Source organism: Xenopus tropicalis, chromosome 1 (genome assembly GCF_000004195.4).
Source record: "Xenopus tropicalis strain Nigerian chromosome 1, UCB_Xtro_10.0, whole genome shotgun sequence".
Lineage (NCBI taxonomy): Eukaryota > Metazoa > Chordata > Amphibia > Anura > Pipidae > Xenopus > Xenopus tropicalis.
In genome coordinates this window covers 117,310,713-117,336,108 of record NC_030677.2, presented here as the reverse complement: position 1 = coordinate 117,336,108, position 25,396 = coordinate 117,310,713, and the positions used below count along the sequence as shown (strand labels likewise).

At 37.3% G+C, this 25,396-nt stretch overlaps 1 protein-coding gene across 3 annotated transcripts; it reads right to left on the bottom strand.

Annotated features, from left to right (window-relative positions):
* Nucleotides 1-1,236: 1,236 nt before the first annotated feature.
* LOC116406522 (coiled-coil domain-containing protein 171-like) lies at nt 1,237-19,226 on the bottom strand. Of its 3 annotated transcripts, none has more exons than XM_031890390.1 (13): nt 19,054-19,225; nt 18,578-18,700; nt 17,258-17,384; nt 14,030-14,198; nt 13,486-13,676; nt 12,482-12,628; nt 10,159-10,251; nt 9,510-9,670; nt 8,890-9,028; nt 6,964-7,164; nt 3,703-3,870; nt 3,034-3,222; nt 1,237-1,863 (listed from the first exon to the last, which is right to left on the bottom strand). In XM_031890390.1, the coding sequence occupies exons 2-13, from the start codon at nt 18,658-18,660 to the stop codon at nt 1,801-1,803; spliced, it is 1,731 nt and encodes a 576-aa protein (XP_031746250.1). In that variant the 5' UTR covers nt 18,661-18,700; nt 19,054-19,225; the 3' UTR covers nt 1,237-1,800. The 3 variants fall into 3 exon arrangements, with proteins under 3 accessions (XP_031746250.1, XP_031746252.1, XP_031746253.1); XM_031890392.1 differs by having other exon boundaries at nt 19,058-19,225; XM_031890393.1 differs by lacking the exon at nt 12,482-12,628 and having other exon boundaries at nt 19,054-19,226.
* Between the last annotated feature and the right edge of the window lie 6,170 nt (nt 19,227-25,396).

The following is a 25,396-nucleotide window of genomic DNA, read 5'->3' as shown; positions in this document are numbered from 1 at the left end:
AGCTGTGATGAAGGACTTTGTACAGGCCATTCAGTTGGGTTGGGGGACAGGGCTCAGTGCATGTCTGTTCTTCCACTCCCAACCCATTCTGTACTTCCACCAGACTGCCAGATGCTAAAGCACAGCCATAGCAGAGAACACATTTTCAGTGCATCAACCTCTGCACTTTCTGACAGCCCCCTGCATTGTGCATGGTAATGTTCAACTTGTGTGTGTGCCCCTGGGGAGCTGCATCTCTATGTAACGAGTACAGAATTGACTTCATTTAATTGGTTTGTGGGATTATCTTTGCACAAGAATTTATGTATGTTGTTCCAATCCTAATTTGCTACTGAAGGGAGTATGTGACTACCATTTCACTTTCAGCATAAATGTTAAATGATAACCTTTTCTAAGATGATTCATGAACCAGCTGGAAAATATGTTCTTTAGCTGTTGGAATCAATATTAATGCAGAATCTCCAGCAGTTGCATGGGCGAGCATTTTGGTAATGCTGATCATAAAAAAGTTTCTGTTCAGATAATGTTGAAGAAAAGATCACTGTCGCAGGCTCTGAACATCTTTGCCGTATAATAAGCAGAAGAACATGTTAAGGAGGTATCCTCATTGTCTGCTCAGTTTTTTTAATCCTGGTTTCTCAACACCTGCCCAGAGCACACTGAAAAATTGCAGACGGTCAAACAAGATCAGAAATCTCTAAATATCTAACTAATAACTATTTAGCAAATATCTGCTAAAGTGAATAAAGTACTTTCTTATATACAAAGTTGAACTGACACAAGATATCTCTGATATGCAGAAGTACATGGCAAAAAAATGCTGTACTATGTTCATTAAGGATGAGTGGGTCAGAAAAAATTCACCACCTCCACCTGACCCTAACTCACCATTTTTAACCTAAGCTTTCACTCATTTTTATGACTGGACCTGACTTAACATTACCACTGACATCTACAAAGAGAAGGGGCCAAAAGGAAAATATAGCAAAGTTGCAGACTTTACTTTGGGCAGAAGATGTTATCCTGGACTGCCAAAAACAGTACAATTGGCATACACCTCTTAACAGCCTGGCCCATTGTCCAAAACGGATATTCATGCATTTATTACATTTTATTTTGTATCCAGCAGTGTTGTTTGTTAATGTAATTGTATTTTTTTTACTAGCATGCAGCAATTAAAAAAAAAAAAGCATTAAAAATCGCGAGACGATTAGAAGGAAACAATCTCCCCAAATGTAACAGTTGAAATAGATTTTAATTTTAATACCGTAAATGAATAATTTATACTCAAAATAGCTTGCAACTTAAAACTGTTAATGACATCTTATAATATCAAGTTACTAATGCAGAATAAATTCAAGGAGAAAACTAATTCATACATAAACAGTGAACAATCCACCAGATCTATCAAATCCTCATATATAAATACGAATATAAAGTGCATCAATAGCACCTGCTGTAAAAATGATGCAATGCAGTCTCTGTATTACTAATATCTATTTGCAATATCAACTATAACAATACCTACAGTATACAATACCTATATATCAAGTTATTTCTAGTGCATATAGGGTACAAAAACATTTCCTATTTCATAAGGTAACATGAAAAAGCAATACACTGGTCCAGATTTTATTACAGACTAACTTTTAAAAAGCACAGGTGCTAACTTGATGCTAAAAAAAAATCTCAATCTGGGAAGCCAACAAACAGGTTCTGATATAGAGAGGACAGAAGGCACCAGCCATAGACTTGAAGTCCTTTTTAGAGGTAATCAGATTTTATTTTACGTGCACAGTTTCATGAGTTATCTGAGCTTTTTCTGTTTTTTTCCTGGGATTTTTCAGCTATACTCTGAAATTTCTGCAAATATAAATAGAATTATTAGATATGAAGGAACTACATGTTATATACAGTGGAAAACAGTGCACAATACAAAAATATTGTACAGAAATACAAAACTATGGACCATTTACAAATGTCTAAGGGGCCCATTTACTTACTCACGAACGGGCCGAATGCGTCCGATTGCGTTTTTTTCGTAATGATCGGTATTTTGTGATTTTTTCGGAAAATTATCGCGACTTTTTCGTTACCAATACGATTTTTGCAGAAAAACGCGCCTTTTAAATTTTAACGCTACGAAAAAAGCGCAACTTTTCGTGCAAGTTTTAACGCTACGAAAAAATCGCAACTTTCGGAATGGCTACAAAAAACTCGCGTTTTTTCGCGCAAATCGTATTGGTAACGAAAAAGTCGCGATAATTTCCGAAAAGTCGTAAAGGCGCCGAAAAAATCGCAAAAAATACGAAAAAGTCGCAAAATGTTCGTTTTCCAATCGGAATTTTTCCAATTCGGTCGGAATTCGTGTCTTAGTAAATCAGCCCCTATGTATCACAAGTTTTAACAGCTAAAAAGAAAAATCACATATTTACACTAAATCAGATTTTGTTCATATATCCCAATTTTAATTCATTTGTCTGAGCTTTACTGCACCATTTTCCTTTCTTAAGAAAGATTTTAGCAGCCTTTTTTAGCAGTTTTTGCTGCTGTAATGCTGGTTTAGTCCCTTGTCTCGTTTGAGAAAGTAGCTTAACTACTGTATGTTTGCCCATGTTAGATATTTTATTTGTCTCAGATTATGAGAACTGGCTGGAGATACAACAAGTACTAAATTTGGACTGACAGGGAAGTTGGAAATATAGGGTTGACTTGGTCAAGATCATATTTTTGGCAAGGTTAGTCATATCATGTTTTCATAATGTTCAAATGAACACCATTTTAGTCTTGCTGCAGTCAAACAAGGTTTTAAGCAAAAGGTAGTTTCCCCCAATATATTTTAAGGCAGAATGGTAAGAAATAATAGAAACTTTTTTAAACCAAACAAACAATAAAACAGTGGGAGATATGTATCACAATCGGCTGCAACAAAAATGTACTACTTACTGAAGTTTTGTATCTCTCTGATCTAACTAACATGGCAATAATACAGGTACAAAGAACTAAAAGTCTGAAAATGTGAGGCTTCTTTACCTTTGCCTTTGCTTGAACCTTCTGAAGGAGCTTTGTGTAATGCTCTTCCATATCTCTCCTATGTTTTAGCCAATACAATTCCTGTGCTTTTATCTCTTCACTCAGCTTCTTGAGTGATTCTTCATAGCTCTTCTGCAGGTCCTTCATAACCTCAGACTTGGTCTTACAAAGACCTTCTAGACTGGACACCTTATTAACACCCGAGAGATAGCAATATTAAATTAAAAACTAGGCTGGATAAACACCTACTGAGACTTCTAGATCAGACTGTGTTCAGCAGCTCATATTAATGTTGACTGTCAGTGAATTTTCTAATTACAATGCTACATATTTTTCTACATAAGTGAATGAGAATTTACTCTTGAATTGTTGAGGAATGCTCCATATAGACACAGGGTGCCATATTTGCTACATTTTAAATTATGATTAATTGAGGAAAAACAAGCTATCCTATCCGTGATTTGTAAAGGTTTACTGTCTGTACTGACTTAATAAGATGGAAGACACAGTTTTAAATTTTCATTTTATACCCTATAAACTGATATAGTCCTGATGTTTGTGGATGGCCACGTCAAACTAAGAGATTTTCTGTGCTTTATTTAATCTAGTGGTTGCAATTTATGTTGTACAAAAGGTGTTTCTTATAGGTGAGTTTAAGGTTTTATTTACCTTTTCATTAGCCTGGTTCAGGTCTGAGATTAGTAGATCAACATTTTCCTCAAGGAAAGTATAAAGCTCCATCCATGAAAATTTATCCAACAAACTTTGTGGGTGTTTTGCCAGGCCACAGCCTGCAACCAAACGCTGGTACAAGCTGTGCAGGAATGTAAACTTTTCCTTAGAAATAGAAAAAAAAATAATTTGAGTGTTCAGTTTGTTACAGGCTTGTTCCGATACAAATAAAAAAAATCATAATCCTGTTGTCGAGATTTGCATGGTTTGTAGAATATTTTGCTTAACAGGTCTGCAATGACTGAATACTTCAATTGATACTTTAATAAATATAAAACATTGTCAGTAAGATATTACATCAAGCAGGGCCACCATCAGGGCTGAGAGGGAGTAGATTTAGTTACACAAATTGTGTAAGTTATGTATAACGAAGCTTGACAGGGGCAGGCAGGGGGAAACTCCACTGACCATCAACAAATTAAAAAGTTGAGGTAAATTATTTGAGTTATTAGCACATTAATTTTTCATCTTAACTATTTATATGAACTGCTTATTACAGAGTAACATCAGGTTTTTAGATTGGGTTCTATTTACTAAATTATATCATCCTCTTCTACACATTAACTTTCAGGGGAATGACTGGTTATTGGTCCCCACAGCAACATCATTTGGCCCCTACGCTTACGCAATTTATATATGCTATATTTATGCTAAAACTTACGTTAATTTTAAAGAAACTTACGTAACTTATATAAAAACTCCACTGACCCCCCCAAATAATAAAATTATTAGCGCATTAATTAATTTTACTATTTTTATGAACTACTAAGGACTAGTTATTGGGCCCCACAGCAATATAATTGGGCCCCTAAACTTTATGTAACTTATGCAAAAACTTACATAACTCAAATTTTAAGCAAGGACTATGCAGAAAAGGGGCAGGTAAGTGGGAAGGGGTTAAACTTAGGCCAAACTCCAATGACCCCCAATAAACTGAATGACTTATTAGCTCATTAATCAATGGAACTCTTAGGCTGATGCCACACGTGACGTTTTTACGCTGCGTTTTTTCTCAGCCTAAAAACGCTGCACAAGCCACACAGCCCCTGAATATGGCGTTTTTCAGCCTAGAACTGGTGACGTAGCAAATCCAGTTTCCATGGTGCTAATAGTGCAAAATAGTAAAAAACTCCGCGTATTTCAGCTAGGTCTGGCAGCTACCTTTGTGTATACATAGGAATAGCTTGCTTTGCAAATACTGGCGTATTTCAGCCAACGCTTGAAAAATCCGTGCTAAGGCGTTTTCTAGCGTATTTACACTTTGTGTGGTTTGCCTCGAGTCTTTTCAAGTTATTTCTATGGATGATGATATCGGGCGTTTTTCAGCCGCTGAGAGAATTACAAAAAACGCAGCGTAAAAACGCCACGTGTGGCATCAGCCTTATATAGACTGCTTATTATAGAGTAACATCAGCTGTTTATATTGCATACACAAGGGGCATGAACAAAGTGTTGGTACTGTGTTCATGGGGGCCCCATATAAATAACTTGTATGGCACCCCAAAGTTTTTTTATGGTGGCCCTGACATCAAGCAGGTTAAATTATATAAGAATGCAGGGCTGGATTAGTGGTGAGGCCACAAGGGGATATTTTTAGGTGTATTTATCGAAATGTGCATTCTGACTTTTACCCAATAATAGATTTGCCTTTAAAACTCCCAAAGAAATTGTGGTGGATTTTCACCCTGGTGGACTGATTACTCGCTGTAGTTGATAAATATGCCCCAAGCATCCGGGATAGTCTGGAAGTATGTGGGTACAGCTTAATATAGCATTTTTTCCAGTATGCGGAACACTTCTGTATGAAATTCCTAAAATGCAGCTTTTTGTAAAAATCTGTTTTATTTTTTTCAAAAAGCAGTGACCACCGGGTGGGCACTAGACAAAAGAAAACTCTTTTCACCAAATTCTAATGATGGAATGTTGACAAAGGAAAGCACCTGTGAACATGCAGACTCCTGAAGAAAGGTAAACTAGAGGCTCCCTGACTTTAAGCCCACAAAGGTGCAAGGTCCATGCTGATTTTGCTAAAGAGGCATGGTGCCCCATGTGATAATAGGCTTGAACTGAGTAGATATCACCCACCATAAAACCCCTGCATTAGACGACTTTTGTTGCTGCTTTAAAAAAAGCTGCACTTTCGGATTAAAAGAACACTATTGAAATTACTTCTGGGGATTCAAGACCTCAAGGACAAATATGAGAAAATTCCCAAAAATCCTTCCACTTTTCATAACAGCTAGAATTTTTTAAAACTGGTAGAATTTATGACTTTCATGGAACCTGTTCCAATGCTGTATACTGCGACAGAGATTTTTGTAAAAGTCTTTCAATCCATTTTAAAGCAAAAGTGATCTTCATCCAAAACTTTTTTTTTAAAGTGATAAGTTTATATTTATACTCCGGCTTCTGAACCAAAATTTGTTAAAGAGCCCCAGACAACACAGAAACCCCTAATATATATCTTACTGTAATCTGTTCCTTCAAAATGTATGAACAAATACCATTTTTATATGCTGAAATCCAACTGCAAAACAGTTCTCTTTCTGCATCATTTAAAATCCTGGCAGGAGGAGGGACTAAAATGTTACAGTTACCACAGCTTACAGACAGCATGCAGGAACTGCATAACCTACAATCCACTGCACTGTGGTGTTCCTTTCCTTATTGACATCATGTGCAAAGGGAATTGTGGGATTTGGAGGATGCAGGGTGAAGGGAGGTTACGCACAGTCGACTCACAATAGATATTTTTTTTGGATTCTCAAAGTAGTCAGCCAGATCAGCAGGAGAACAGGGGGCTAGGCTAGGTAACTGTTCCAAACCATATTATTACATTAAAAATCAGGAAAAGGCTGCATATTTTTAATTGATATATATTGCACAGTTGCTTGAAATTCAGTTTTTTTTCAAAAAGCACAAGTTGTGTTTGGGTGAAGTTCCCCTTTAATTTTCAATGGGGTTGAAAATCTCCAGTGTTTTAATAAATTGGTAAATAAAGTAATCTAATTCTGAGCAACTTTTCATTACATTTTTCTTTCATTATGCAAAAATCAGTATTTAGGTTGAGATTTCCTTTAAAAGCTGTGTATCCTTAGGGTTTTTGACATTACGATATTTAAGAAAGTTGCATAGTGCAGTCACTAAAAATACAGAAACAGTTAACAATTGCCTGTGTCAAATACTTGTATCTTTTACCTCTGTATCATTCTGATAAGCCCTTGCAAGCTTCTGGATTTCTGTGTCACACTCTAACACCTTTAGTTTCTCATTCTGCCAGCCATTTTGTGCATTTTTCAAGTCCATCTTCAAAACAGCTATTTGATATTCTTGATCTGTGCATTTTGTGTGCAGATCACCCAGGTCTTTTTTGGAAGCTTCCAGGTTAGGCTGTGCTTTCTATTGAACAGAGAAGACAAAAAATTAAACTTAAAAAAGCTTTATTAATAATTAATTCTGTTCTTTTACCTCAATCAGTTGCATTTTATTACTTTATAAGGCAGCAACACTCATTTACTACATGGAAACTGGCAGCACTTGATATATGAAATGTATTCAAATAATGGCATCCTTTGTATGGTTACTCTTAAGGGCCATGGCCCATGGAAAATAAGTTGCCCATGGTTAAATCTCACTACCACAAGTGACACATTTTCCAGAAATGCCTTCCCACTGGCAACAGTGAATAGTGAAAAGTAAATCACTGGTTCCAGATTTCACTAGAGACCTCAGTGGAAATTCCTTGTATAATGCACAAGTTTTTTCTCATCTAATTAGGACTAAGTCATCCATAGAGTTTTAATCACTCCTACTTGTAGCAGCAATTAGGAATGGTACCATAGTTTTACCTTAGAAATGGTACCAAACCCAACACTGATAGAATCAGTCTTCCCTAGCTGTTCAGTACCTAACTGAGTGAAATTCTAATCCTATTGGTTAACCTAAGAACAATTTTACTTCACTGTTACTGACTCTCATCTATATACCATCTATGTAATGCAACTTATGATATGTCTCTTACAAGAGTAACACTGATTATAATCAAACATTATATAAATCTCTGCCTTGCTTAGTCCTCCAATTAATGAAAAAGTCAGAACAAAGGCAAACTGATATTGCCTGCTTTTCATAAGTCAGGACAGTATCCCACCAACTATAGCAGCCAATCCACTAGTAAAATCTAGATTGCTGGCAGAGGTGGTCATACAAAACAATGTCATTTGCATTCACTACACATTCAATAAGGCGCACCATAAACAGCCACCACTTAAGCCCATAGGTGATTATGCAATGGAGCATTATTAACATACAGATTTTTATCCTGCCACTACCGTATTTCTGCATCTGAATATAGAGGGGAAGTCCCCTTCTTCAAATTCCTGGAATCAGGCATTTTTATAAACAGTTGTATTGGGAAAAGTGTTTGAAAAGTCTTTCTATTTTGTTAAGACCTTGAAAAAAGATGGACATTTACTTTAATGGTATGTAGATAAATACAATGGCAACAACCTTAAGATATATTCAGTAGTTTATAGTGTCCCATAAATTACCCTCCCTTATTAGGTAACTGACTCAAGCATAGAACAACGGCACAAATGCAACCTTATGTATCACATAATTACAGTGTTATTGAGTAGAGTGATATAAAACACATAAGGGGTAATATTTCACTGAGCCCTTTAGAAGCCACAGTGTCCAATGTGTGCATCCACAAAATAAAACATCAGAACACAATAAAGTGATATATATTCCTTTCTAAGAGATTAAAATCTAATCAGTTTACTCATATAATCAATTTCTAATTTCTTTTTTAATTTTTCCTCTTTTAAATACTTTTATTTGCATTAACACCAAAAAGTGCCACAAGCTTAACATGCCACATACCTCATTCGCAATACATATTAGTAGTTTAATGGCACAACATAAGGGTATATGTTTGTATAAATCAGATTATCTAATTTTACTTTTGAATGCCTGTATTGTGAGACATATTGTATTATTAACACACAATTTAGTAGAAGTAGAATAGATGTAATTATAAAATATAATATAAAAATCCTTTAAATGGCCGTGTTTTATAAAGTCTTTAGTAAAATTACTAAGAAAAGTATGTATAGATCCTACCATAGCAAGCTCCTGCTCCATTGTGACAGAACTGTCCTCTATATAGTTTTGCTTTGCAGTGAGTTTTGCAATCATTCTGTTTTCTTGCTCTAAATCTGATTTCAGCTGATTCCCTAAAGTACAGAAATCATGTTCCGACCTAAAAGAGTCAACAAGAAAAATGTGGAGAGGATTTACTTTCAGCTCAGATTTTTTTTAAAACATTGGTTCAGCACCCCAATGGAGGTTGACAAGATTTTATGTTAGGTCTTATTGAAAATTGTGATCTGGCCTAAAATTGGCCAGATCACAATTGGGCAGGTTTGATTTTCCCATCAGATGGGGGACCGCATCGGCCAGTTGATGTGGGTCTTGGTCCGACAGCCCATATACTCGGAGTTTTAATGCCATTGGACCCTGTATGCCCACCTTTAGGCTGACAAGCAGTTGAAAAAAGCAGTCATTAAGTAAACCAATAAAACACACTAATAAAACACACGCTCCTGCACATAATATTGTTGGATTTAGAACACACTGGAGTAATTTTATTAGTGTCCAATTCTTTCATAATCCATTTTATATGCACTAAAAAAATAAACTGCGTCACTTAAAAAAATAAATAAAGAAAATGAGTAACATACTGTTTGAGCTTTTGAGCAAACTCTTCTGCCTTCTTTTTTTCTGAATTGTAAGCTGCTTCTACTTTAATGAACTGATTCCTTATCACATCTAAATCAGAAACTGTTTGGACCAGACTGGCCTTCTCCACTTCCAGGGATCTTTCAATATTGTGTATTTGCAACTGTTATGAAAAGTGCAGAGGAAGAAATATTTTAGCACTTTAACATTTTAAACTCTTATTTACATAGCGCGGGAGAACCAAGGGCCGGAGAGTGCAAAGAGTATCACCTCAAGGGGAAGATGCAAATTCAGTTTGGAGAAGACACAAGTACAAAATGTGACCTTTTAGCTTTTTTCAAGAACACTTAAGGGCATATGTATGCTCAATAGTGCAGCCAGCAAAGCGCAATTTTCAAGGACAGTCCTCATGTTTTTTTCCCATAATGCAGCATCATTGCATGCACAAGGGGGTAATGCACTTACCACCAATTTCTGCAAATTTACTGAAACTGTGCCCTCATTTTGTTGCAAATAGGCTGCAGTTGTTCACTGTTGAACTATGTTCTTTACATTAGAACTACAAAAATGTACTATGGGAAAGAACAAATGATCAAAGAATATAGTACACACAGAAAGACATATAAAAAGGCAGAAAAACATGATAGTTACCTTGATAACTTCAGAATTCATTTTAGATTCTAGATGTGCTGCTTTTTCAGCCTCTATATTATCTTCCAAGCTCTTAATTCTTCTATTTGCGTCCTTAAAAAAATAGTTATATGTCAGTTGTAGTTATTATGTGTGTGTTTGTGGATATATATATATATATAGGGATTCCCAAGATTTGGGGCCCCTAGGATGGGTTCTCCTTAGACAGGCACTAGAGGGTGGCCTTAGGGAATTGGACACTTAAAGGTGGTCCTAGATGTTTTTCTGCTAAAAGGGAGTTTCCCCTGCATTTCTCACCAGCAACCACTAGATGGGGTGCTGGGATATAAAAGGGCGTGCAGCCATGTTCTGTTCGTCTTAGGGGCTGATTTACTAATCCCCAAATCCGAATCCCGAATATAAAAAAATTGGATTGGAAACTAACATTTTGCGACTTTTTCGTATTTTTGCGATTTTTTCGTAGCCGTTACGACTTGCGCGAATTGTCGCAACTTTTTTGTAGCCGTTACGACTTGCTCGTATATTGTTGCGACTTTTTCGTATTGAGCGCTCATAAACGGCGGGCAAACCTTTCAGACTTTGCATGATTTTGGAAGCCTCCCATAGGACTCAATGGCACTCTGCAGCTCCAACCTGGCCCAAGGAAAGTCACGATACTGAAGCTTGAATGAATTCGAAACTTTCGTACTCAGCGCGACGGCTACGAAAAAGTTGCGACAATTCACGCAAGTCGTAATGGCTACGAAAAAGTCGGGACAATTTACGAGCAAGTCGTAATGGCTACGAAAAAGTCGCGACAATTTACAAAAAAGTCGCAAAATACCGATCATTACGAAAAAAACGCATTCGGACGCTTTTCGGACGTTCGTGGATTAGTAAATGTGCCCCTTAGTGTGGGGATTGCCTCTAGACAGAGGTACTCCATATAATCAAGGTTGAGTGAGCAGTTTTCATGTTATAGGACACTCTAGGGGGCTGATTTACTTACCCACGAACGGGTCGAATGGAGTCTGATTGCGTTTTTTTCGTAATGATCGGTATTTTGCGATTTTTTCGTATGTTTTGCGATTTTTTCGGATTCTTTACGAATTTTTCGTTACCAATACGATTTTTGCGTAAAAACGCAAGTTTTCCTATCCATTACGAAAGTTGCGTAAAAAGTTGCGCATTTTTCGTAGCGTTAAAACTTACGTGAAAAGTTGCGTTAAGTTTTAACGCTACGAAAAATGCGCAACTTTTCGCGTAAGTTTTAACGCTACGAAAAATGCGCAACTTTTCGCGTAAGTTTTAACGCTACGAAAAATGCGCAACTTTTTACGCAACTTTCGTAATGGATACGAAAAACTCGCGTTTTTACGCAAAAATCGTATTGGTAACGAAAAATTCGTATACAGAATCCGAAAAAATCGCAAAACATACGAAAAAATCGCAAAATGTTCGTTTTCAAGTCGGAACTTTTCCAATTCGGGTCGGATTCGTGGGTTAGTAAATCAGCCCCTAGGAGTGCCATGTAGGGAGTAATAGCTAGAATGGGCAAACATTGCCCCTCTAGGAGTGTAGAGGGGTTAAGACCCCCCAGCAATCCATCTGCTGGAGATAAGGGACCAAAGTGTCTAGGTAGGTGGATCAGTCACCGCTAGATGGGAGATTCCTAATCTGAGGGTGCCGAGCCGTGAGTCCTTGTGGTGGGTCTGTCTAGCGTGAGTACCGGGGAGAGCCCTTAGAGAGGGTCTCTTGGCGAGAGTACCGGGGGGAGCACCTAGATAGGATCACCTGGTGGGAGTACCATGGGACCCAATAGGAGAGACGTTCTCTATAAGTGGAGTAAAGGAGAAGGTGCCCTGATTGTATGTGTTACACTCCTGGAGAGGTCAGCCCAAATAAAGCACTTCATCTGGTTCAACATAACCTTCTGTGTACGGATTTTCATAACCTAAAGGATCACCTAGTGGCCGGTAAGATACTACCCCAGGGAGGGGCAAGGTGCTGGGAGTTGTGTGGATCCCAGTCAAGGGTTAAAGTACCACATTAAGTCCCAGGGTGGGGAATACAATCCCACAGTATCATCCCTGGGTGGAGGCACGCCAAACAGCATTAAAATACCTGTCACCCAATAGTAAGCGGGGCTCAGGGCTCCTGTTGCGCCAAATAATAGCAGTAGCAGCACTGAATCCGCAAAAATGGGCTACATATATATATATGGTGGTAGAATTTCTGAAAGTAGCAAATTTTGTGCAAATTATCCTTAAATTATATTATGTAAAGGCACCACTGCCTTCATGTATTTTTCATAACATATTACCATATACAACAGACAGCTTACTTCAAGTTCCGTCTGCAGCTTCTCTTCTTTTTGGTCACTATAATCCAGCTCACTATTCTGATGTTTCAAAGTCACCAGGTTGTTACAACATATAGTTTCCATTTCCAGCAGTTTTTGCTGCATCTCCTGAACATGTATCTTTTCTTTCTGAAATGAGGTTTGTGTTTTATCATGCTTTGTTTTAAGTTTTCTTTGCTTTAAATGTACAAAATGTGAAGGAAGTGAACAGTTGTTTTAAACACTACTTACCCATTAGGAAGAATTAATTGGAAAACTGAACCCTAAAAACAAAAATGGCTACAAATGTCATAATGATTAGAATTTCTATAATCATCCATGCCTTTAAAGATGGGTTTTGTTAGGAGTTTTGGTGGCTCTCACATGCTCAGTGTGCTCTGGGCAGCTGTTGAGAATCTAAGCTTAGGGGTCATCGTAAATTATCTAATACATTTGTATTCTGTATATACAGTATACTGCGGTCCCTAAGCTCAGTAACTAACAGCAGCACAGATCTCTGTGGTTGCCTTGGGCTGGTAATGAACCCCAAAATATGTGTGGCATTTCTACCCTACTTATTTGTTAAGCTTTAGTTAGGCCCAGATTTGTGGAAAGGCCACAAAGGCCCAGGCCTAGGGCAGCACAAATTTGGGGGCAACATGCCGCCCCGCCGCACCAAAATGTTGAACTTTTTCTCCCATACGGAGCCATGTGGACTTTCCCCCACTGCTCCGTATGCGAGTGTAAAGCCCTGCGCAAGCGCGATCAGGGGTGGGAGGTTTGTGACGGAAAGGGGGCCTTGAGGTGCCCGGATTACAAATCCAGCGCTGGCTTTAGTTCTCCTTTAAAAGACTTTTCTTTGATTTTTTTAATTAAACACCACAGGATACATTGCATAACAAAACAGTGCACTAAAATATTATCAGTAAGCATCAGTTGATATCTATCCACACTATCCACCCATGTATTTACTTGAGGACAAGTTGTAAACAGCATACAAAATGTACCTGCAGTTGATATTTAAGGCTGTGAGTCTCTGAAATTAGGGTCTTCTGTTCCTTCAAGCAGTTCTGAATAATGTTCTCTCTGTTTTGTAAGTCATTTTGAAAGGTTTTTTGTTTTTCTAGCCAATGAAGCTGTGCAGTTCGAAAAATATTCTCTACACTGAACATCTTTTGTTGCAGTTCATCAACTTGGGCTGTTTAAGAAAAGACAAGCAATTCAATTTGCAGCTATTATAGCAAACATGCAGTTTCTTGTGTGCTGGGCAATCAAGATGCATAATATAAGCCTCGCCTGAAGTTCCTTCATAAGTGAAATAGAAATTTTGTAGTACAGGTATGGTACATGTAGAGGCATGGGAACAAACGTAATGACTGAATTCACTGGAGGATACCTTACATTTTGAAACATCAGGGAATAGTGTTTTCCTTGTCTTTTAATGCCCCCTTACTTAGAAAAACCCAGGTCCCAGGTATTCTAGATAATTTCAAATCTCCAAATTTTCTACCTCAAATTTCTATTGCTTTGTCACATGGAAATGTACTTTACCTTTGAACTGAGTCTGAATTTGTACAGAATTTGCCTTCTGTTCTTCCCCTTCTATTCTGGCAACTCTGTATTGCTTTCCAGCTCCCATTGACTCATATTTCAAATTTTGTTGAACTGCTTCTCCATCCTTAATCTGTATCTTGGCAATCTGATTTTCATAAGCGTGTAGCTGCAATTAAAAACCCAAAAGGTTATGCTCTAACTAGTTTACAGCTGAAAAAATCTTCTTAATTCTAATAAGCTTTAATCACACATACTTATTTTTCCCTGGAAGTCACACAAGCAAGATCGCTCTTTGTGGAGCAAAACATGTCATCAAGGACAATCTCGTAACGAGAGGGCTCTGGGCCCCCCCTAAAAAAATCTTTAGGACAGGGCTATGCACACTTCAACTCAACCTTTCTCCCCCCTCCTCCATCCACTCGCACATGTATGCACACCTGCCCACACAGGCAGCAAGCGTGAATATTTTCACTGGGGCTACAGAGGCAAGTGACCCTGCAGTCTGGGCCCCCCAGTCCCACCTGCGGGGTCTGCTTCCTCTATAGTTACACCTTTGGTCAAGGGTTTCACAATTATCCTTATGTTATAAGTAATACACAAGACTTTTCATTTATCCATTTATTTTCTGATTGTTTTGTTGTCAAGCCGCTCTGCTGACTAGCTTCCTTCACAACTAAACCTAATACTTTTTCCTCTACTGAAACTACACAAATGAATCTTCCTGAAAAGGAGAAACCAACATAAAATTTAATTACAAGTTTAATGCTTTTACGTGAAGCGTTAATGCTACAGCCACACGGAACTGATTGCCAACCTGAGGTGAAATGCAGGGCAGTGAGAATAAGCCACTACATTCAAACAGGTATGGGACCTGTTATCCAGATTGCTTGGGACCTGGGGTGATATTTCCATATTTTGGATCTTAATATCTTAAGTCTACGAAAAAATCATTTAAACATTCATTAAACTCAGTTTAGCCTCCAAAAAGGATTTCTTATATCTTGAAATCACTGAAATCCGCTCTGTGTGCCTGTATTCGGGCAAGAATCAACCCCGTATGGTTATAGCCTTTGGTCTTACAGTACTATCATATTTTAAATGTCTGCCTGTTTACACAGTATCACTATTTGTGTAAACCCAGTAAGTGGCAGTTCAGTAGAGTTTACTATTGAATTTGAGGTCGTTGAGAGACTGGCATATGAACAGATTTTGTTCATAAAATGTTGTAGTCTGATCTAGTATAAAGGTCTAATAAACTAAACAACCAACTGTGTTGCTTTATAGTAATACTAAAGAAATTTTAGTCAATCTGATGTAAACATGATCAAAATGAATTTTAAAGACATAATACAGATTTTTTTTTTTGGAAGAGCACAAATAAAACAGAAGGTGTGATTATTGCTCTACCTCATGATGCATTACTATTGCAAAACAACAGTCACTAATGTTAATAAACTTTAGTGTTGACAAATTCTTTATATTAGTTGAACCAATTTGAATTTTCACTGTCAGCATGCTATTAGAGACTATTTGTGCTTTTAAAGATGGCCACACAATGAGAAAATTGACTTCGCGGTAAGATAGTTCTTGAGTGAATGTGAATGTTCCCTTGAACATTGGATGCAAAAAAAAAATAATGTGCATAAATAATAATTTGTGCATACTTTTGAAAAAAATATGTATGTATGTACAGTATGTATATGTATGTATATCTTTATTTATAAAGCGCTACTAATGTACACAGCGCTGTACAGTAGAATACATTAATACAAACAGGGGATTATTAAGATAATAATAGATAAATACAAAGTATAACAATAAATACAGATAAATACAACATAAATACAGTTGCAATAAGTTAAGAGTCGAGGACACAAGAGGAAGGAGGTCCCTGCCCCGTAGAGCTTACAATCTATATGGGAGGGTAACTTACAGACACAAATAGGCAAATATAAGTGCTGTAGATCACAGTGGGTGACATTACAATATAAGTGCTAGTTCCCTGGTCAGGTGCTGGGTGAGTGCTCCAAAAGGTAGTCTTTAACTTTAGTTTTAAAAAGACTGAGGGAGGATTCTCTTCGGAGGAAATCAGGGAGGGCATTCCAAATGTAAGGGACAACAAGGCAGAAAGGTTTAAGGCGTGCATGAATGTCGGTGGGTCAGGAAAAGAAGTGTTTTCACAAAACACACCACAATATGTTGCTGGATTCATTTATGTGTATGAACACAATTTAGAGGGGGGACTGCCAGCAGCCCTCTTTTTGAATACCAGGTGGTTAATCTTGGTGATAAAATCTTTTTTTATATTATAGATATTATATATATTATTTTTTTATATTCCTCACTGGTACGTATAGGTAATCAATGGCCCAGATGAAAAATGGTTGGTTTGAAGCAAAAGGTATGGACATCATGCTTGGTATTATATAAACTTGGGTGTATGGGAACCAAGTAGACAAAATGAGGCCTAATTGAGAGCAGTGGTTATCTGCATTTTGTAGGTTGCATATATCATAATATCATGTCAGATTTAAAATTATAGATTAAACTGTAATCTCTATGGATCCTGAATGGGTTTTATAGCACCTTGCATGGTACATAGTGCAGTGTATGGGGAATATTTATAAAAGGGTGAAACAGAGCTTGCTACAGTCCGCAAGAGGTGAAAATCTGAAAATTCCATACAATTATGGGAATGCCAATTATAAACAATTCTAATTTTTACAAATTACTTCTCTTTAATAATAAAACAGTACCCTTGTCCTTGATCCTAATTTAGCTGAAACAATCTTTTTGGATTTATTTAATGTTAAAATGATTTTTAGCTGGCTTAAGGTATGGCGATCAAAATTACAGAAAGCCCCCTCATCTGGAATATCCATGGTACCAAACATTTCGAATAATAGATCCTATACCTGTACTTCGGCAGAATAAAAAATAAAAATCTTAACAGAGAAAGTCTAACCTGGTCATTAGGATTTATGAATTATGAGCACCCAACAAACACACTGCAGCTCTGAATCTTTCTTAATAACCCAAGACAACACCTTAAGATATCATTACTCTTGTCAGTACAAATTACAGATATAAGGCAGCATAGATACTGAGGTCATAAATTAAAAACAAAAAACACTAAAAAGCTTAAAACTAATAGCCACTTATTTAAATAAATAAAAATTCCTGGATTTGCATGCTAACTGGATGAACTACTTTAGTAACACAGACCTCTTCATTGTGTTTTGCAATTAGTTCATCAATTTCATTCTTAGGCTTGGTTAATTTGTAATGGTAGTCAGAAGTAGTATTGCTCAGAACAGGATGGCCTTGCTTTTCGAAAATAGGCACCTGCAACCTTCAAATTAAAAAGAAAAATGGGAAACCTTTATAACAGATACAGGAAAACACATAGATTGTATAGTAAAATAAAAACACTGGTTACCAAAAGAAAATATAGAAATCTCAAACAGATATAGGAATGGGAAATGACTTGTATTAGAGTTTTTGAGCTAATTCGTTTTTCTGACATCCACACTATGGGGCAGATTTATCAAAATGTGGGTTTAGAGCTTTTTACATAAAAACTCACCCACATTCTATTAATTCATTTATAAAAGAGTGAAAGTTAGAGTTCACCATTTGATAAATACCCTTGTAAAAATCCCATAGGAATGAAGAGAACATAGGTGAGTTTTTATGTATTAAGTTCTAAACTCACATTTTGATAAAATATAAAGAAAACATTTGATAATAAATATTATCAACATTTGCTAATAAAGAAAACATTTCCAGCACTGAAAAACATATAGATTGTGTAATGTTGCTTTCACCTAAGCTTCAAACTACAGAGGTTATTAAATAGGTTGTTCACCTTTAAATTTACTTTTTATTTTGTTTAAACTGATATTCTGAGACAATCTGCAGTTGGTCTTCATTTATTATTATTATTTCTGTTTTCTTTTTATTCAGCAACTCTCCATTTTGGGATGTCAATAGCTATCTGGTTGCTATAGTGCCATTTACCCTAGCAACCAGGCTGTGGTTTGAATGATATTCTGAGACAATCTGCAGTTGGTCTTCATTTATTATTGTTATTTTTATTATTTCTGTTTTCTTTTTGTTCAGCAACTCTCCATTTTGGGATGTCAATAGCTATCTAGTTGCTATAGTGCCATTTACCCTAGCAACCAGGCTGTGGTTTGAATGAGAGACTGGAAAATGTATAGGAGAAACCTGCATAGATAGGTAATTAAAAAGAAGTAATGAAATTGTAGCAAAAGTTTTTAAAAGCTGGAAGGAGTCAGAAGATGGCTAATCATTTAAAAACTATACAAAGTAACTATGACAACCAAGTGAAAAGCTGCTAAGAATAGGACAATCTGTAATATAATTAAAAGTTAATTTAAAGGTCAACAACCACCTTTAATCTAGTGCCAAAGGGGCTGTTGTAAGATGCCACAGACAGTCACTATTTATTGGGCCCGTGGGGGGCTGTTTGGGCCTCTGTGTAATTGAAAATGTCATGGCCTGTTTTGTTCAAAAATTTACCTTCTAATTTCATTAAAAGAAGGCTGGCTCTGGAAACCATGTGTCATGTTGTCCTTGTTTTTAGCTGTTGAGCTATTTCTCATCCAGACTTGAACCACTCTGGCATTTCATAGAGAAGTCCGTCTGATAGAAAAAGTAATAAAATGATTACTTACTACATTTAAAACATTTTGGCTCGCACAGTACTACACGCACAGTTTAATAGAAAAAAAACAGCGTTGCAGATCCCATATCAGACACCCAGCATCCACTGTACTTCACTTAGATTGTAAGCTCTACGGGGAAGGGACCTCCTTTCTACTGTGTCTCCTACCACATGGCACTTATATATATATACATATATGTATTTATTGTATTTATTTATTATATCACTTGTCCTCCCTGTGTGTAATTTTGTATTCTGTAAGACTGTACAGCGCTGCGTACCCTTATGGCGCTTTATAAATAAAGTTATACATACATACATACATACTTACCCACCTATGTCCTCTAGTCTGTGTCCCTGCCCTGCCCCTCTTGATACGAAGACAACCTCACCATGCATTCATAGTCAGATTTTCAATAAAGCTAGGGGAGGCTAAACCTGCTTGGCACCTTTAAAAAATTAGTCCGTTACTGATATAAACTGCACTGGCACATGAGGCAAGCAATGAAAGCTTCTTGATTCTGTTGTAATTGGCTGCACTCTGATTGGATCTCTCTCATTGTGGCTTGTCCAAACAGAGAGCAGCTCCTGACAGACAGTAAAATTAACCAATCAAGCCATAGATGCAGGTGGGGCTGGGAAGAAATCACAAACTAAAGACATTGCAGAAATGAAGACTAATAAAATCTGTAGGCTGTAACATTTACCTAAGATCCTTACAAACTGAACATATGCTGCAGATTTTATCCCTGTCCTTCCGGTACTATACTTTATATATTTTAAAGGCTGACTTACTAGCTGAAATGAGATTATTTTTTGCCACCTGGCATCTATAATATCCCTAAAACCCTTACTCCAGTCCCTCTCACAAAAAAGCTAATTGTGCTTTTATGGGTTTTTGTTTTGTTTCTAGTTTTTTCTTACTTTTGTCATTGATTTGTTCATTTTCAGTTAGTTAAGGTGGAGCCTTCACGAGACTGCATGGCTGGGAAACAAACCAATGTTGTGCATCAGTGCCAATGTTATAGTGTGAGGGCCTGAATATCTGCCATCAGTACCCACTGCATCTCACTGCATATAATGTGCTGGTTTTGTAAATATAGACTGAATTTTATTGTATATAATGTCTGGGGATGTCAGTACCCACTGCATCTCACTGCATATAATGTACCTGTGGTGTGTCTATTCCCTGCATCTCACTTTATATAATGTGGTCGGGTTGTCAGTACCAACTGCCTTACTCTCTATAACACTAAAACTATATATACTAAAACACATTTAAACTAATTTTTCTCTAGGACACCATAATTCAATTGTTCCATCAGTTTATGTTTTAGCCCCAAAGGTTGATTGAGCAGTATTTGCTCTAGGTTATGAACCTATACAAACCAAAATTTTTAAGAAAAAGCTCCAACTTAGAATGAAGGGAACGTTTGTGAACACAAATAGATGGAGAACCCCTAAAATGTGACCTCAGTTGGAACCTCATAGAAGTGCACGTATGAATACTTTTACACCCTGAGCAATTTAGGTTGAAAAGGCACACCAACCTGTACTTTTGCACAGTTTCCCTGAAAGTCAGTGGGAACTGCTAGAGGTAGATGGGGATGTTTATTCTTAAGGTGGCCATACACGGTACAATCCTCAAAAAGATCCGCAAATGAGCAGATCTTTTCCCAAACTTCTCTCAAAGGTGAGCGATATTGGGCTAATTCAATCATTTGGCTCTAGGGCCAAAAGATCAAATTGACCTGACTATCAATCAAAGTCTGACTCTGCATGATTGGATGTTTTATTATTCTATCAGAACAGGTACAGAATTCTCATTGACTATATATAGAAAGCTTCTTATTTCCATAAGATGATGCTTATATTAAATGTTCATTTTGTGACAGTTCCCCTTTAAATATGCAACATTGCTGGCAGCTTAGCCTCTTGAAAAGGCCACAATATTGGCATATATTATACATACAGCAGAATAAAACCAGCGTACCAAGTCTGGACAAGCATATGTGCCATTACTAAGAATTGCAGACGATTGATTCCCAAGAAGACAGCCAGCTGGTAACCTTGAAGTATCTACCTGCAGTGGTCTGAATTAACAGTTTGCTGTATGGATCTTGGACAAACTATCTTTATATTGCAGAGCAGCTGTTTACATTGCACAGTGTAGTATCACTGGATATGTATTATGCTTACTAGCTTTATCACACACATTTAGGGGAAACAACACGCTCTCATTTGTATTCTTGTTGTACACATTGTGGCTACAGTCAGGATACCGGCAGACTTTTAATATTACAACAGCAGCATCTAGTAACAATATAGATTTTAGATATTATGCTCTAACTATAGTAAATCAAGCTATTAGGACCTAATACCCAAATTTTATACATTGGTTTCAAATGCAGTATTTGGAACTGTTGAACTATTGCCAGGCCATTTTTTCTGATATTCTTATGCTTCCTTTTATCAGGTACGGCTCCTTTGGACTAGAGGAAACCTGATGTCAATCCAATATTTATAAAGGATTATGATCTCAGCTTGACAATTATGGACCTGTAAAGTTTGACATCTGTGGTAGGCAAGTTAGAAGAAAGTTTAAAGGCTGACAATCAAGCAGGTGCAGAGCAGACTGGGGCAAAACAGGAAATCAGGCTAACTAAGTATGCAGGTACTGCATGCAGTCAGAGGCTTAAACCAAAGGCTGCCTGTCTGTGCCTGCAGTCATCAGTATGGACAGCGGCGTTAGTCTGCTGGAATGACAGGCTAGTGGCACTAATGCAGTTGGTCAGGTTTGTAGAGACCATATTGTCTCTAACAGTATCTTTTTTGCTACTAGCTGCTATCTTCTGTGCTCACTCAGGTAAGCCATTACTGGCAGAAATTATAATACCTCTATGATCTCAACAGCAGTAAAGGGATAATTCTGACTCATAATTCATAAAACAAGTTTTAGCAACCAGTGAGGACTGTGGGTTCTGGCAAATGCCAGAGGGCTGCTGTAAGATGCCATAGACAGTCACTATTTATTGGGCTGTAAGGAGACATTTTGGGCCTCTGTGTACTAAAATCATGGGGCCTGTTTTGAAGTTTAGTCCAGATCTGGCAGGCTGTTAATACTGATCAGAGAGCCACAGCTGCTCTATCTGGTGTGCTCTGCTCTGCTGAATGAGACATGCTAAATAAAAATCCATAATGTGTGATGTTGATGCTGCCTTTGAAGTTTAACATTATTACATGTAAATAAACACAAGCTCTGTAAATATGAACACATTGTTAACAATCGAAAAAGTGTATATTATGGAATATTACCAGCACCAGAAATGATTTTGCATCTTTAATGTCCTGCATAACCTTTCGGAGTGTGTGACCTTTCTTTTGTTGAAGAAGTTGGCTCAGTTCAGTAAGAACATCTGTTCCCCTTGCAGGTACACTGTCAGTCCTTTATCTCTGTTGGGTTTAAGGCCTACACTTTAAAACCTACTCTGTTCACAAACGCCATGGCCCTAGAAAATCAACTTATGGGCTGACAACGGCAGGTCCCTTTCCTCTCACCCTTTCTTGGCTGGTTGGACTAGTGGACTGCTGTGAGGTCTGGTTCAATCATGTCATCAAATGAGACCATGTGGAGCGGGAGCCAGGAGGAGACATCTGCACAATTCCCTCAATAGAGTCACTTTATAACACTAACAGATGTATCTGTCATATTACACCTTTGACCAACCTGATGTATGCTGGCTCGACAAACCAAAGTGACTGCAACTCTCTCATAACTGTTTGAGTAAAACTCTACCTAGAATACAACATAAAGATCATAACCTAGGAAAAAATATAAAACAATATTCAATTCCAATCCTTTTTTTTTTTTTTTTTTTAAAGGAAAAATGTACACAGTGTGGAACATAAAGAAAATTACAAGAACAAATATATAATGAAATGCAATTTACAAGAGGTCTTAATATTTAATGCAATGGCTGCATTGTGTCCTTTTCTGGATGCTGCAAAGATGTAAATATTTCTTTATAAGAAGGAACAGTGCCATGCGTTGTATATAATGCTGATTTATTTCAGGCAAATTATATAAATGCCCCAAATAGTCTCAGCACTGACCAGTCCAAAACCTGTGTCCCACTCTTCCTCTACTTCTGGACCAGTCCCTACTTTGGTGATTTGCTCATTTATTCAATTATTGAACTAGTCCCAGCTTTTCTGATATTTCTTGTTCTTCCTGGTTATCTTCTGCCTTTCAAATTCAATTTCTTGTCTGCCCTTTTGTGCCTTGCGTGGACTGTCTCTTGATACACTGCCTCTGTATCTGAATTTATGTTCTGCTGTTAACCTTGATCTGTCTGCTCTATAAAGTTTTCCCTTGTTGTGCTTTTCTGCATATTCTCTGTCATTGTAAGACAAAATAATTGACATGGAAAAGTATGTGACTCACCTGCTATAGTAACGTTAGTGTTTTTTAAATTTTTTCCTGGAAATTAGAAGCAACGACTTCATGCTGAAACTATTTGAAACTTACCAGCATTAGCAATTTCAGCTTTACTTGGTCCTTAAGGGCTGTGGCAGACTGGTAGACTATTCGCCCGCGACAAATCTCCCCGAAATACAATCCCACCTGCGAGTATGTAAATCGCCGGTGGGATGGCATACGAGGCGCTGCGTTTTCCCCCGAAATCGCAGAAGTTGCCTTGAGAGGAAACTGCGCTGTGTATGCCATCCCACTGCCGATTGACATTTTCGCTGGTGGGATAGCATTTTGGGGAGATTAGTCGACCCGCAACAAGGGAGATTTGTCGCGGGCGAATCTCCTTGTGTGCCACAGCCCTAAAGGCGTTGCTCACCTTTAAATTAACATTTAGCATTACAAATATTAAATTATGATTATTATGAGACAATTTGCAATTGTTTTTCATTGTACATTTTTGCTGTTTTATCAGTTATTAGCTTTTTGTTCAGCAGTAGTCCAGGTTGGAATTTTAGGTATCTGTTTGCTAGAAGACTAAATAGAAAAATAAGAAATAAAAGATAATAATAGTAATAAAAGTCTAAGCTCAGAGAACAATAGTTTTTGGCTGCTGGGATTAGTGACCCTTATTTGAAAGCTGGAAAGACGAAGAAAAGGAAGGCAAATAAGCCGAAAAGTATTAAAAATATATGAAGACCAAGTTGATAGGAATAGGGCATTCTATAACATACTAACACCTTACCTTTACATTAATTTTTAGCATGATGCAGAGAGCTTGTGAGTGGAAGTGAGTCGTGTTGCTTAGGGCACCTAGCTGACCAGCACTGCTCTCCAGTTTGGAATTTCAGCAGCTACCTAGTGGCTAAAGTCCAATTTGTCCTAGGAATCAGGCAGTGGTTTGAACAAGAGGCCGGAATATGAAGTAACAATAAAATTATGGCCCTACAGAGCAATAGTGTATTGGTTTCCAGGGTCATTGTGACCACCATTTGCAAGGTAACTAATTAAAAAGCAATAAAAATGAAGGCTAAAACATAAAAGTGAACAATTACTTTTAACAGCAAACTCAGTCTGACAGCATGAAATTTGGATTCTTTTTTGATACTTTTTACTTTGCTAAATGTTACATTTTCATTAATCTGCATAACCTTACTAATATCACTGTATAATACATGTGAGATTACCACTCGTGTGTACTAAATGGGCATGATTTACCCATATAAGGGGGGTTGATTCAGATTCCAAACAACATCTGATATACATTTACACTTTACTAGAGGTAAATACTGTTGTATAAGAGGCCATATCTAATCACTGAACATGCAAATAATTCATTAAATGGCCTAATTCAGCTATTTTGCACTGGAAAATATATATTTTTAGCATATTGTACTCTGCTTATTACGCCACAGTGACAGATTTGCTTGGTATTGCTTGATCTTGTCAGATCTAGTTTTCTGTGGGAGTTATGTTTTTATATGGTATTAATATGAGTAAAGTTTACCCATAATGTATGTATGTTTTTGGAGTGTTGGAGGAAACCAAAGTTCCTGGAGTTAACCATGCAAGCACTAAGAGAACATACTGTCTTGTATAAAAAAGGGAATTGACTCAAGGGATGAAAAGATAATTTTGCCTCTTTATAGGTCCCTGGTAAGTCCTCACCTTGAGTATGCAGTGCAGTTTTGGGCTCCAGTCCTTAAGAAGGATATTAATGAGTTGAAGAGAGTGCAGAGACGTACAACTAAACTGGTTAAGGGGATGGAAGATTTAAGCTATGAGGTTAGACTGTCGAGGTTGGGGTTGTTTTCTCTGGAAAAGAGGCGCTTGCGAGGGGACATGATTACTCTGTACAAGTACATTAGAGGGGATTATAGGCAGATAGGGGGTGTTCTTTTTTCCCGCTTAAAAGGTCAACGCACCAGCATCAGCATTTGCAGGCAGAAGTGCTTACTATTGCACCCAGCAATGGTTAGATGCAAAGGATCATTTAATATCTGTTATGGGATGTCTACTCTTAAATCCTCAGTTAGAACAAAGACTACAAGAATAGGGTTTAGTACAGGTATCAGACCCCTTATCCGGAAACCCATTATCCAGAAAGTTCTGAATTACAGAAAGGCCATCTCCCATAGATTCCATTGTAATCAAATAATTCACAATTTTAAAAATGATTTCCTTTTTCTCTGTAATAATAAAA

Bases quoted from the DNA above. Each gene is read 5' to 3' on its own strand.
- LOC116406522 (XM_031890390.1), bottom strand. From the start codon at position 18,660: ATGAGAAATAGCTCAACAGCTAAAAACAAGGACAACATGACACATGGT. The intron at 12,629-13,485 runs GTACATTTTGTA...ACCTCATTTCAG, and splicing joins GCCTTAAATATCAACTGCAG to AAAGAAAAGATACATGTTCA. The intron at 3,871-6,963 runs GTAAAAGATACA...TCTATTTCTAAG, and splicing joins CTTATCAGAATGATACAGAG to GAAAAGTTTACATTCCTGCA.